Source organism: Kogia breviceps, chromosome 7 (genome assembly GCF_026419965.1).
Source record: "Kogia breviceps isolate mKogBre1 chromosome 7, mKogBre1 haplotype 1, whole genome shotgun sequence".
NCBI lineage: Eukaryota > Metazoa > Chordata > Mammalia > Artiodactyla > Physeteridae > Kogia > Kogia breviceps.
Window position 1 is genome coordinate 113,690,329 of NC_081316.1, and position 11,214 is coordinate 113,701,542.

An 11,214-nucleotide genomic window follows, 5' to 3' on the forward strand; every position below is an offset into this window, starting at 1 on the left:
GATTTTTTAAAACACAGAGCACGGGGCCCTCCTCCATATCTACTGAGTCAGAATGGAGCTGGGAGTAGAGCTGGGGAATCCGCATTAAAAAAAATCTTTGTGTTCTAAGGATCGTCAGATTTGTGGACGATTGCCATAGGGATGAGCGTCCTGTTAAAGGTTTTAAGCATGTGGCTCACGTGATCCGATGTAAAGAATCATTTGGAAGTGGTGAGAGTAGGAGAAGGAGGAAGACTGGACCGAGGCAGAGGCAGCGGGGAGCTTCCCTTGCGACTAAGAGATAAGGCGTAGATGGGGGTGATTTGGAGCAGTGAGGGGAGGGCCTGGGGTGAGTCCAGGGGCAGCTCGGGCGACGAATGGCACAGAGTCGGATTGTTAGCCAGTACGGGGGCGTGGGCAGCCGAGTGGTGTACGTGGAGGACGGTGAGTTAGTTTAGCCCTTCTTGGAACTCACCAGGTGACATAGAACAGCGACTGTCCTAAGCATTTTACAGGCATCGTATCTTCACAACAGGCCTCTGGAGACGGGCTTCGAAGCCGGGCGGTCTGACCCCAGCGTCTGTGCTCTAAGCCAGCTACCCTGTTGGGCTGCTCAAATTTGAGGGGCTTGTAATTTCCCAGTAAAAAAAATGCGGTGGGGTGTCTGGATCTGGAGCCTTAGAGACCGATTTGTGAGTCGTCTGATCAGGGCTTCCGCGTCGGCCCAGGGTCTGGACTCTAGTCCTGCCGCCCCAGAGCCTCGCCATCTCATCCTTCATTTCTGAGTCCCCGTTTCCTTGCCTGGAAAATGTGGCCGACGGCACCTCCCTCCCGGGTCCCGGTGGAAGTTGAGAGCAGTGCCGCGTATCGTGCGCCTGCTGCCATGTCCAGCACAGAAAAGGCGCCAGGGTGGTGGCCGCCGTTGCCCACGCAGGTAGCTGTTCCAGGGAGGACGGGAGAGCGTGGGGCTCAGACACAGGCAGGGGAGGGGCGGCTGGAGGAGAGGGGCTCCTGGCTCAGTTACCAGTGTCACCTACAGGGAGGAAGTTGTGCCAGGTGCGTCCAGAAGCCACCAGCACCCCTGTATCGTCTGCGGGACCGAGGTTCCCGGGCTTGCTTTCCCAGTGTGTCACTCTCCGTTATGTCGCCCCTGTGATTCATGTGGACTTCGTCCCCTGGCTCTCCTCCCTCTCTCGTCTGGGCTGAGACATCCTGTGTCATCAGGCCCCTCCTGGCTCTCCCGGAGGCCTTACCCACGTGGCCTGCAGCCTGGGCTCTGGGGCCGGACTCCGGGTCGAAATGTGTGAACTTCCTTGCACCTGCCTCTTCCTTCCCTGAAATATGGGGGCCCCGACAGCGCCCACCTCACGGGCTCGCCGCACAGCGTGGTCCCGTGAGATACGCTCATCCCCGCACACCTTCCCAGCCCTCACGTGCCCTTGCAGCCCCGCACGTGGTCCCCTCAGCGCACCTCCTTTGCTCTCATCCGCTTTCTTTTTTGCCTTTCCACAGTTGGTCTTGTAGCCTCGGGCAAGCCCAGCCTGACCTCCCCTTGGAGCCTTCCCAGCACCTTCCCTGCTCTCAGTTGCCTCTCTGGGCAGGGCTCTGTGCTGGGCACTTTGACACGCATTTTCTCACTTACAGTCCGCACCACAACCCTCACTTGGGGGTGTTATTAGCTCCTCTTGCCGCCAGCCGCGGCGGGTCCTCAAAGTGCAGCAACAATCGATGAGAGGGGGTAGGGAACTGAACGCACCAAGGTATGGATCAGAAGGGCACAAGCAACTGATGGTTGCAAGGCAAATTTAATAATGAAGCATAGCCGTATATATACCCCTAAAGCAGGGACTTTGCATAGTCATTGTAAAGTAGAAACTTTGCATAACATTTGTTCTGTGGAACTAAGCAGGTTTACCGTCTCTGGGCTTAGTCAACCACCTTATCTAATCTATCGCTTGTTCCACAAAGGCACCAAGTTCCCCTCCAGGATTGCATTTCCTAGCTTTAGGGAACAACCAGGGACTCCCAGTAACTGAGCGGGTCCCTGGAGCGATTTGGCCAAAGGCCATCTCCTTTTTTACGTTCATACCATAAAGTCCAGGATGCATACCAAGGAGAGTACAGTCGGGCCCTGAGGCTTATGAGGGTCTTAGTGGCGCCTTCCTCAGAGGGCAATGCTCGCCACAAAGGAGGAAACCAAGGCTTAGAGAGATGAAATCACTTTTTTTTTTTTTAAGAAGCTAGTTCTTTATGTATTTATTTATTTTTGGCTGCGTTGGGTCTTCGTTGCTGCATGCGGGCTTTTCTCTAGCTGCGGGGAGTGGGGGCCTTCGTTGCGGTGCACGGGCTTCTTTCTGCGGTGGCTTCTCTCGTGGAGCACAGACTCTAGGGTGTGCGGGCTCAGCAGTTGTGGCTCGCGGGCTCTAGAGCGCAGTCTCAGTAGTTGTGGCGCACGGGCTTAGCTGCTCCGAGGCATGTGGGATCTTCCCGGACCAGGGCTTGAACCCGTGTCCCCTGCATCAGCAGGCGGATTCTTAACCACGGTGCCACCAGGGAAGTCCCAGATGAAATCACTTTGCCAGCGTGCTGCTAGTTAGTGGTGGAAGTGAGAGATGAACCCGGTCTTGTTGGGCTCCAGAGCCCATTCATTCTCTCCCAGATGACGTGTTACTTCCCAGGCGGAGGCAGAGCTGCTTATCTGTGGGCAAAAGCAGGGCCCCAGGGAGGCTGGGCCACACCAGGGCTCCCCACGCAGGGCCGCCATCCCCTCGCTCCCATTTATTTTTGGGAGGTTTCGGATCAGGATCTGGCTGGCTTTTTTTTCTCCAGCAGCACATTCTTAGAGAGAGTTCCAGTCAGAGAGGACATTCCGACTGGCATGTCCCTCCCTTGGACGCTCTCCACCTGCTGGGCTGGGCACCGCTCTGGCCCCCGTGCTGCACGAGGAAGCCACTGCTGGGCAGCCCCCAGACTCCACCCAAGAAGTGGCACTGCCGGGCTCTTGTTGACCGTCTTGCGACCAGGCTGTGGGTCTTACCAGGGGGTCTGGGAGGCCCAGATCGTCCCAGGCAGGTTTTCTCTGCCTCCTCCCTCTCCATCTCAGACAGTTGCACTTGGCCTTGGCCCTGCTGGCCGACAGCAGAGGATGTGGACTCGGCGGGGCACGGGGGAGGCTGTGTGTGGCCCTGGCCCTCGCTGACGCTGCAGCGCCAGCATTCCCGGTGGTGAGCAGAGGAGCCCTCCTCTGGCCTGGCCGTGTCGGCGCCCTGGCCCGCCATCCACGCCTCGGGCAGCTTGAGGCCCTTCGCGACTGCGGGGCCGAAGGCGCAGCCGTGTGAGCCCAGCTCCTGCCCTCCCTGTGGCTCTCCAGCAGGGTTCGCTCTCGGATTTCAGGCACAGAGTTCACTGGCCTGGAAGGAAGTCGTGTTGGTAAAGGGCTCTCAGACCTCTGGGAAAGTAGAGAAGAGCCGGGGCCGGGGGGGCTGGATCCCCGTGAGAACAGGGGCCTTCTTATCTTAACCTCCCTGCAGGCTGGCTTCTTCAGAGAGGCCCCCAGGACCTTAATGGTAAAGTGATGCCCTTGGGATCCACACGGCGCCCAAGGAAGGGTCGTCTGAAGACTGTTGACAGCAGCTAATCAAAGGGCGTGAGGGCGCTGGCAGCCTGGGGATAACAGGAAAGGCCCGTGTGGTCGCCTCGCCACGTGCTGTTTGTTCTGCTTTGTCATGAAGGGTGCTTGTCACCTGGCTCCCCAGGTGGGGAAGGGGTGCTAACACCAGCCCTCACAAGAATCCCAGCAGGCTGAGAAACCCAGCACAGTAACTTCTAGAAGCTGAGCCTTTCCCCGCCCCGGTGTGTAGCGGACTTCCTCTGCAGAAGGAACTCCCAGCCTGGCTCTCTGCCCTGGGTCCTGAGTAAAGTGGGACAGGGCCCGCCCATGGGACGCTTTTCCCGAGCCCCGTGGGCAGTGGAAGGGGCGGCTGCAGACCAGGCCTGTGAGGCCAGAGCGGAGCACGTGCACGGTGCCGGCCGGGAAGCGCCTGCAGAGCTGGCCGTGTCCGAGTTGCCGTGACCCCTGTGGGGATGGCTGTAGTGGGAGGGGGAGTCCCTTCCGGACCCCCAAGAGTAGCTTCCCGGAACAGGACAGCCTGAGTGTCGGTCCCCTGCGCTTGGTGGCCCTTTCAGACTTGGCTGTCCTTCCTGGGGAGGCCTGAGAGCCTACGTGGCCCACTGTGGGGTGTCTCTCAGGGAAAGTGACTGGTCTGTGAACCCTCTCTCTCCCCTTCCTTCCAGTGGGTGTACAATATTCTGGACAGGAAGGCGGAAGCTGACCGGATCGTCTTTGAGAATCCGGATCCCTCTGATGGCTTTGTCCTCATCCCCGACCTCAAGTGGAACCAACAGCAGGTACAGGGTTTCATGCTGGGCCTCTCTGGTCCCTGAGTGCCCTGCTCCAGGCTGCCGGGCCGCCTTCACCCTGCCCTTCCTCCTCAGGTTGCTCGCTCTCTCTAAGCAGATTATAATTAACCAGCAGGGGAGGCCTGAGTTCTCTGCCGTGGGAGCACCCAGAACAAATGTTTACCCTTTAATGAATGGGCCAGTTAAAGCCCCTTTCTGGCTCACCTCCCACCCTGGGGCTGAGGATGGGGCAGTGTTTGCATCCATGACCTCGCGGGCTGTTCCTTTACCAGCCAGGCTGGGGAGCTGCACCCTTACTTCCAGGAGCACCTGGAGCCCTGAGATGGGCTGTTCACCCTCTCCCGGCGCCCTGGATGCCGGCAGGTCCAGGCAGGCCCACGGTCTGCAACACCGGCCGGCAGAAAGGAGGGTGACCGACCCGAGGAGTCCGCTGCACTACCCGAGCCACAGCGGAGGCCTCCGGTGGCCCAGGGCCAGCCCCCTCCTCCAAGCCTCTCCGCTCTGCTGTCTGGCCCCCGAGCCGGCCCCCCGCCCTGAGCTTCTTGGGAGCAGCTTTCCCGGGAGCCGTCTTCACTCACACCGCCCCTCCTGTCCTCTGCAGCCTCTGTCCCCCTTGTCTCCTCCTTCCTCACCTCACACTCTGAGGCCCATCACCAGTTCCCCTTACTGTCGCCTCTCTGGGTGGACTCTCGTATCCTGATAGTAACACAAAGCAGCGGAGCGCTGTTCCCCGCAAAGACTGGAGTTGGGCCAGGATAAGGCCGGGGAAGCCAGAGCCGGGCTCTCTCGGGGTAGGCAGGAGGGATAGATGAACACCCCCTCCCCCAGCTGAAATCCGGGAGTGATGCAAGCTCCGATTGGCCGTTCTGCTCTCGGGCGGGCCCTCCTGGTTTCTGTGTGCCTCGCACTGTTGTGAGATCACCCAGGGACCGTTGTTCTGGAGTTGGCCCGCCCGCCCGGCCCAGACGCCTCCCGTCTCGCTCTCTCGGCTGCCGCCCGCCCTCCTGGCCTCTGCGTCCTCACCTGAGCTCCCCTGCAGTTGGCTTGGTTTGCTTCGGTGGTTTTTCAACTGGCCACAGCACTCCAGTTGCTGAAAGAGGGGGGCCGAGAGCCAGTGGTCGGGGTGAAGGGGGACAGGATTTGGATGGTGAGGCGCACAGGCCGGCGAGCGCCAGCTGCCTCCTGGGGAGGCTCGCGGGAGTTCCTGAACGCGGCTCGCGGGTGGGGGAACCTGAAGGGGGCTTCCAGAGGTCTCAGCGATGGTCTGCTGGAGGCAGGGAAGGTCCCGGCGCGCACCCTCCCCTCTGGGTGCCGGAGTGCAGCTGCTTGCCTTCCCCACCCCCAACAGCTCCTCCCCCCTCAGGCCGGGAGGCAGGCGGCCGTCGTGGAACAGGGGCGCCGGTGGGGCTCTGGGCTGTGCCTCCGTGCGGCTCTGCGAACCCCCCTGTCCCTTGGGCAGCCCCGCACCGGCAGGTTGTGGATGGAAGACTGGGTGGCGGCAGGTGGGTGTGTGGTGGGCGGGACTTGTGACTCACGGGATCCCTGCAGACGTCGAAGACCTTGTGGTCAGCGGGGGCCTGGAGGGGGGCGTCCAAGGGCCATGCGGAGGCCGCCGAAGCATGTCCACCCAAGAAGCCCTAACACACCGGCACCCCTGGCGCCGAGAACGGAAATTCATCGTCCTCCTGACCTGGTGCTGGCAGGCATCCTGCCGGGCCTGCCGGTGGAACTGCCCTCTCTCTGTCCCCTTTAAGAGAGAAAAGGCTTCAGGAGCTGCACTGGGCTCCCAGCCACCTGGCTGGGGCCACTCGCCCTTGGGCTGTGAAGGGGCCAGCTTACATATCAGACTTTCCTTGATGGTGGGACCCATGCGATTGTCCCTAACCTTTGCTTAGTTTTTAGCACTTGTCTCTTTGGGGCGCCACGTCAGTGTCTCGAGTCCTCGACTTGTGACAGAGCACTGAGGTCCGCAGCTCCCTAGAGCTAGGCAGTGTGTCCAGCAGGGAGACAGGCCGGGCCTGGACCTCTGTCCTTCGTCCTCACCCACCAGGGGAGGACTGTGGAGAGGGCTGTCTGGCACGTGCTTTGAGGGGACTTCTAGCCACCCTGGAGTCTCCTGCCGCCACTTCTCCCAGGAGTGTGTCGTTTTTCCCCCAGCTGATGGCCTAGGGTTAAAGATGTCTGTCCATCCGCTTCACAAATATTTATCAAGTGCCTGATGTCTGCTACAGATTCTGGCTCCCTGAGGGGTACAGAATCCCTCCTCAGTTCTCTTAAGAGAGAACCTGTATATTCTTTTTTATCTGCTTATTCGGGGTTGCCGGGGGGAATTGGTCTAGTTAACACACGTACGTGGTAACGGTGCAGATAGTACAGAGGTGGGCAGGGAAAGTCAGATCCCTCCCCTCACATTCCTCCATTTCCCTTCCCAGAAGAGACTGTGTTTGTCTCTCCTTCCAGAGTTAGTCTTTACATAGTGTACACGTCAGCATATATGTATGTGTTTATAGAGACACACTTTCAATTCACGGAATTTAGATCCTTGGGTCTAAAGCACTCAGACGGGAGGCTCCTCCTTTGCGTCTCTCCTGAGGTGGAGAGACGGCTCTCCAAAGCTCCAGCCATTCTCCGTCTTGCCTCTTTTGCAAGGAAGCTGTTACTTTGATTTTGCTGTCCTGCCTTATGAAAAAGATGGATGGTGTCCGTCTCCCCAGAGTGACTGATGGGCCACCTTCCTGGGTGCCAGTCTGAGACCCTTGCCATCCCCTCGTCTAGCTTTTTTCAGATCATTTCTCTGGGCCGGGGCCCTTTGGCTGCCTGCAGGAAATCCAGGGTCACGTCTGATCCCAAAGAATGGCTTTTGGCTTTGTTTTCCTTCCCTCGCCCATCCTGTGAGCTGATGCCCAGCACAGGCTTCACGCTTCATTCCATGCCAGTGGAGCAGAGGTGTGATTTAATGTGATGTTTGGGATTCATCAGCAGATATCATCTAAAATAAATGCTACGATTATCTGCAAGTCCTGCGACAGTCACACGTGGAACAGCTGAAGACACCCACAGACATGCACACACACTCCCAAGTTCAAGCAGTTTCATTTCCTACTTCTCCTTGGGCCCCTAGCTGGTGCGAGAGTCCTGGACACAGGCCATGAGAAGGAAGGGTCCAGAAGGGACTTGTAGGCAAAACCGAGGCCTGGGTGGGCACAGCTTAGCCATCTGCTGGGAGGTTCCCACTGGGCTCATGTGTAGCAGGTCTGGGGCAGAAAGCCTGGATTCTTAGGGCCCTGGAGGAGAAGAATGTGGCGTGGCGAGACTGTTAGCGTGAAGAGGCACAGTTGGACATCCGGCACCATATGGAAAATCTCACTCTAAGTGTTTAAGTTGGGGCCCTTGGGGCTTTGGTTGGGTGACTCATGGTCCCCAAATTATCTCATTGAGGAATCTAGCGGCTCAGATTGCAGGGCAAAGGGCTGCTGGATTCTCTCCATGCCTTGGCCCTTGGAGCCCTGGTGTCTGGGGCTTGCCTCGCACCAGGATGTGAAACTGGCCAAGGCCAGGGTTTGGGTAAGCAGAGACGGGTGGGAGGGTTTTCCGGGCAAGAGGAAGAGCCCGTTTGCTCTTCTCTGGCTCCAGACCTTGTTGGCCTTGGGTCTCAGTACTGTTGTGAACTCCAGGTCTTCAGCCAGGCAGTGTTCAGGACGGAGGGCAGGAAGGGCCGTCTGTGAGCCCTGTGAGCTAGGGGAAGGGAGAAGAGGGTGAAGCGGTGGTGGCGCGCCCTGCCCCGCTGGCCTGAGGCTCCCTTCCCCGCTTCACATGCCTCTTCACTCCCTCACCTGCCTCTGGTTCGAGGCACATGGAGTTGTTTACTGTCCCACTTAGATGCCCTAGACTTTCTTGCCCTCTGAGCCTGTGCTTTCCTCTACCTCAATGCCCCTTCTCCAAACCCTACCTCTTCTTCAAGACCCGGGTCCCCTGCCTTCTCTTCTAGGAAGCCTCTCTGCCTCACCCTAGCTAGTCTTTCCTTCTTCCTCCTGCACTCTCATCACCTTATGTCTTACAGCAGTTACTTCTGTACACGCGATGAGACCATAAGAGTTGTTCTTGGCATTTTCTTGAACCTCCTCCCCGCCCCACATTCCCCATCAGCTGTGAGTATGTAAATACTCTCATATGGTATGTTCTGGCAGGAAGAATAAACAGAAGCTCTGTGCCTTTGACTGTCCCGCTCACCCTGGTCACGAGGACGCCCACGTTGCCTGGGGATTGGTCCTGCCACGGGATCCCCGGGATTGGCTGTGACCGACACTGCAGGCCTTGGGGGGTGGGTGCTTCCTGGTTTCTGGGCGGAATTCCGGGGCGGGCAGCCTCCCTGGCCCCGTCCCCTGCTGAGCCCGGTTTACCCCTGCCTGTCTCCGCACAGCTCGATGACCTGTACCTGATTGCCATCTGCCATCGCCGGGACATCAAGTCGCTTCGGGACCTCACCCCAGAGCACCTGCCGCTGCTCAAGAACATCCTGCAGGAGGGGCAGGTGAGCCGCCGGGGCCGAATCCGTGCCGGAGCCCAGGGGAGTCACACTCCAGTTCCGTTCCGTTCCTGGGCCCCTTTCCTCACCCCTCCCAGAAGTCTGTCTCGCCAAAAGGGCTCCTCTCTGAATGCCCGTGCACGGGCCCATGAAGGCTCTTAGGGGGCCTCACCACGAGGCCCCCTGGCCCTGGTCCTGCCCTGCCCTCTAGCTCTACTCTTAGCCCCCTTGCCTCACCCCACACGGGCTTCCTCAGCTCGGGTTCTTGCTTTTGCTCCCTGCCTTTGCCCTGCAGGGCACGTCTGGGATGCCCTCCCATCCCAGGGTTACCTGCCCCGCTCATGACGGCCACATCATGCCACACGTGTTTCTCGGGTCGATGGTGCACGACCTGACGGTTGTCTGTGCCCCCTCATCTACCCTGAGGGAAGAGACTGAACCCTCTAGCACCCGGCATTCTGGGATACTTTCTCTCTGGGAGATTTGCTGAATCGAATGAAATTACAGGGTTGCTATAAGGAACCCTGGGGGCGAGGGGAGATGGGGGAAGAGAGTCTCAAGTCTTGGGTCCTGGTCCTGGTTCTGACACTTTGACCTTAGCCCACTGGATGACCTCAGGCAGGTCACTTCACCTCTCTGGGCCTCGGTGTCTGGAGGGGGTCCTTCTTCCTTCTGATTCCGTTATTTCGTGGCCTTGGTCTCAGCCTGAGACATTAGAAGGTGCGGCCTCCATGCCAGGCCTGCTGTCACCAGGGTGCCCAGCGGGGGAGAGGCCCCCCCCACACCCCAGGTCAGGTTCAACAAGAGCTGCTCTGAGGCTCTGCCGCAGACCTGAAGGAGGGGCTGTGCTTGGGGCCACTCTCCCTTCACCTGCGGCCCCTCCCTGTCCTGTGGCGACTGCCCCGCCCGCCATCCCCCTGGCTGCCTTTCTCTTTTCCCAGTAACTCGTTTCTCTGCTGAAACAGCCTCTGGATGCAGAGCCCCTGGGAGATGCTGGACCAGCACTTGGCGCCTGCCCTGGCAGTTCCGGCAGCACCTCCCAGGCGGGCCGGCCCTCCAGGAAGCCCTTTGGGTGCCCTGGTCCTGGTGTCAGCCTGCCGCCAAGATCCCTGGGGGAGCGCCCAATGCAGAATAGAATACAATTCCAGGGTGTGTTCTGAGCACACCGAGGCCCTGTCTTTTTCTCTTCACCCCCGCTGCCTCAGGGATTTGCCTACAGTGGAAATTAAGTCTCCTCTTAATTCCAAGCCTTGGAGGCTCCTGAAGGGGCTGTGGTAGAGAAAGCTGTACCCGTGAGCTGGGTTGGGGCAGGTAAAGGGAACCCGGGCCGAAGGTGATGCTTTCCTCTTCCACCAGGAGTCCTGCAAGGATTTGATGATCCTATTATGACTCCCTGGTCTGTCCAGGGCAGCCCTGCTCGCGTCCCCTCCCCTATCCTTTCTCTGCCACCGAGCCCGTAGCTCTGCCGCAGCCCAGCTCCACTCTGTTCTGTGCTGAAAGGGAGAACGAGGCCTCTTCCCACCTACTTGATGATGTAAGTCTGGTGGATCACCCAGGGCAGGATAGTCCCCACAGGCTTGGGAACCTGGGCCCGTGCTTAGCACCGAGACTTCCTAGAGGCCCAGTGGCAACGGTGAGGAAGCAGGCGTTTTACCAGGTTGGAGCGGCGAAGCCTGATCGAGGCCGCCGTCCCCCATCCTTGGGAGCAAGAGCCTCCGCTTTGCTGCTGTCACCTGCACTTGCTGACTCCCAGGAATGGAAGACAGGGATCCGAAGCCAACAGCGGGCGGAGAGGCTGGTCTGGGCCGTGGGCAGGAGGGGGTTCTGGCGCCGGTGTGTGGGCAGCACGGTGACCCTCCCCGCCCCTCCCCTTTCTTGCCAGGAAGCCATCCTGCAGCGCTACCAGGTGGCGGGAGACCGCCTTCGCGTGTACCTGCACTACCTGCCCTCCTACTACCACCTGCACGTGCACTTTACCGCCCTGGGCTTCGAGGCCCCTGGTGCAGGCGTGGAGCGGGCCCACCTGCTGGCAGAGGTGATCGAGAACCTGGAGCAGGACCCCGAGCACTACAGCCGCCGCACCCTCACCTTTGCCCTCAGAGCTGATGACCCCCTCCTCGCGCTCTTGCAGGAGGCCCAAAGAAGCTGAGTCGGAGAAGAGCACTGATGTGTATGGGGCGGGGAAGGGCAGCCGGATTTTTAGCACCAAGTGAATTTTTTTTTTTTTTTTTTTTAGTGTATTTTGTACTGGCTTCTTCCCAGCTTGAGAATAAACTATCGGTCTCATTCGG

At 59.3% G+C, this 11,214-nt stretch overlaps 1 protein-coding gene across 1 annotated transcript in view; it reads left to right on the forward strand.

Annotated features, from left to right (window-relative positions):
- DCPS (decapping enzyme, scavenger) overlaps positions 1–11,214 on the forward strand; it is a 37,710-nt gene extending 26,496 nt beyond the window's left edge. The window contains exons 4-6 of the mRNA XM_059067864.2: positions 4,273–4,386; positions 8,819–8,929; positions 10,806–11,214. Of these exons, the coding sequence (XP_058923847.1) occupies positions 4,273–4,386; positions 8,819–8,929; positions 10,806–11,072 (492 nt within the window). The 3' untranslated portion in view covers positions 11,073–11,214. The remainder of the gene's footprint in view (positions 1–4,272; positions 4,387–8,818; positions 8,930–10,805) is intronic.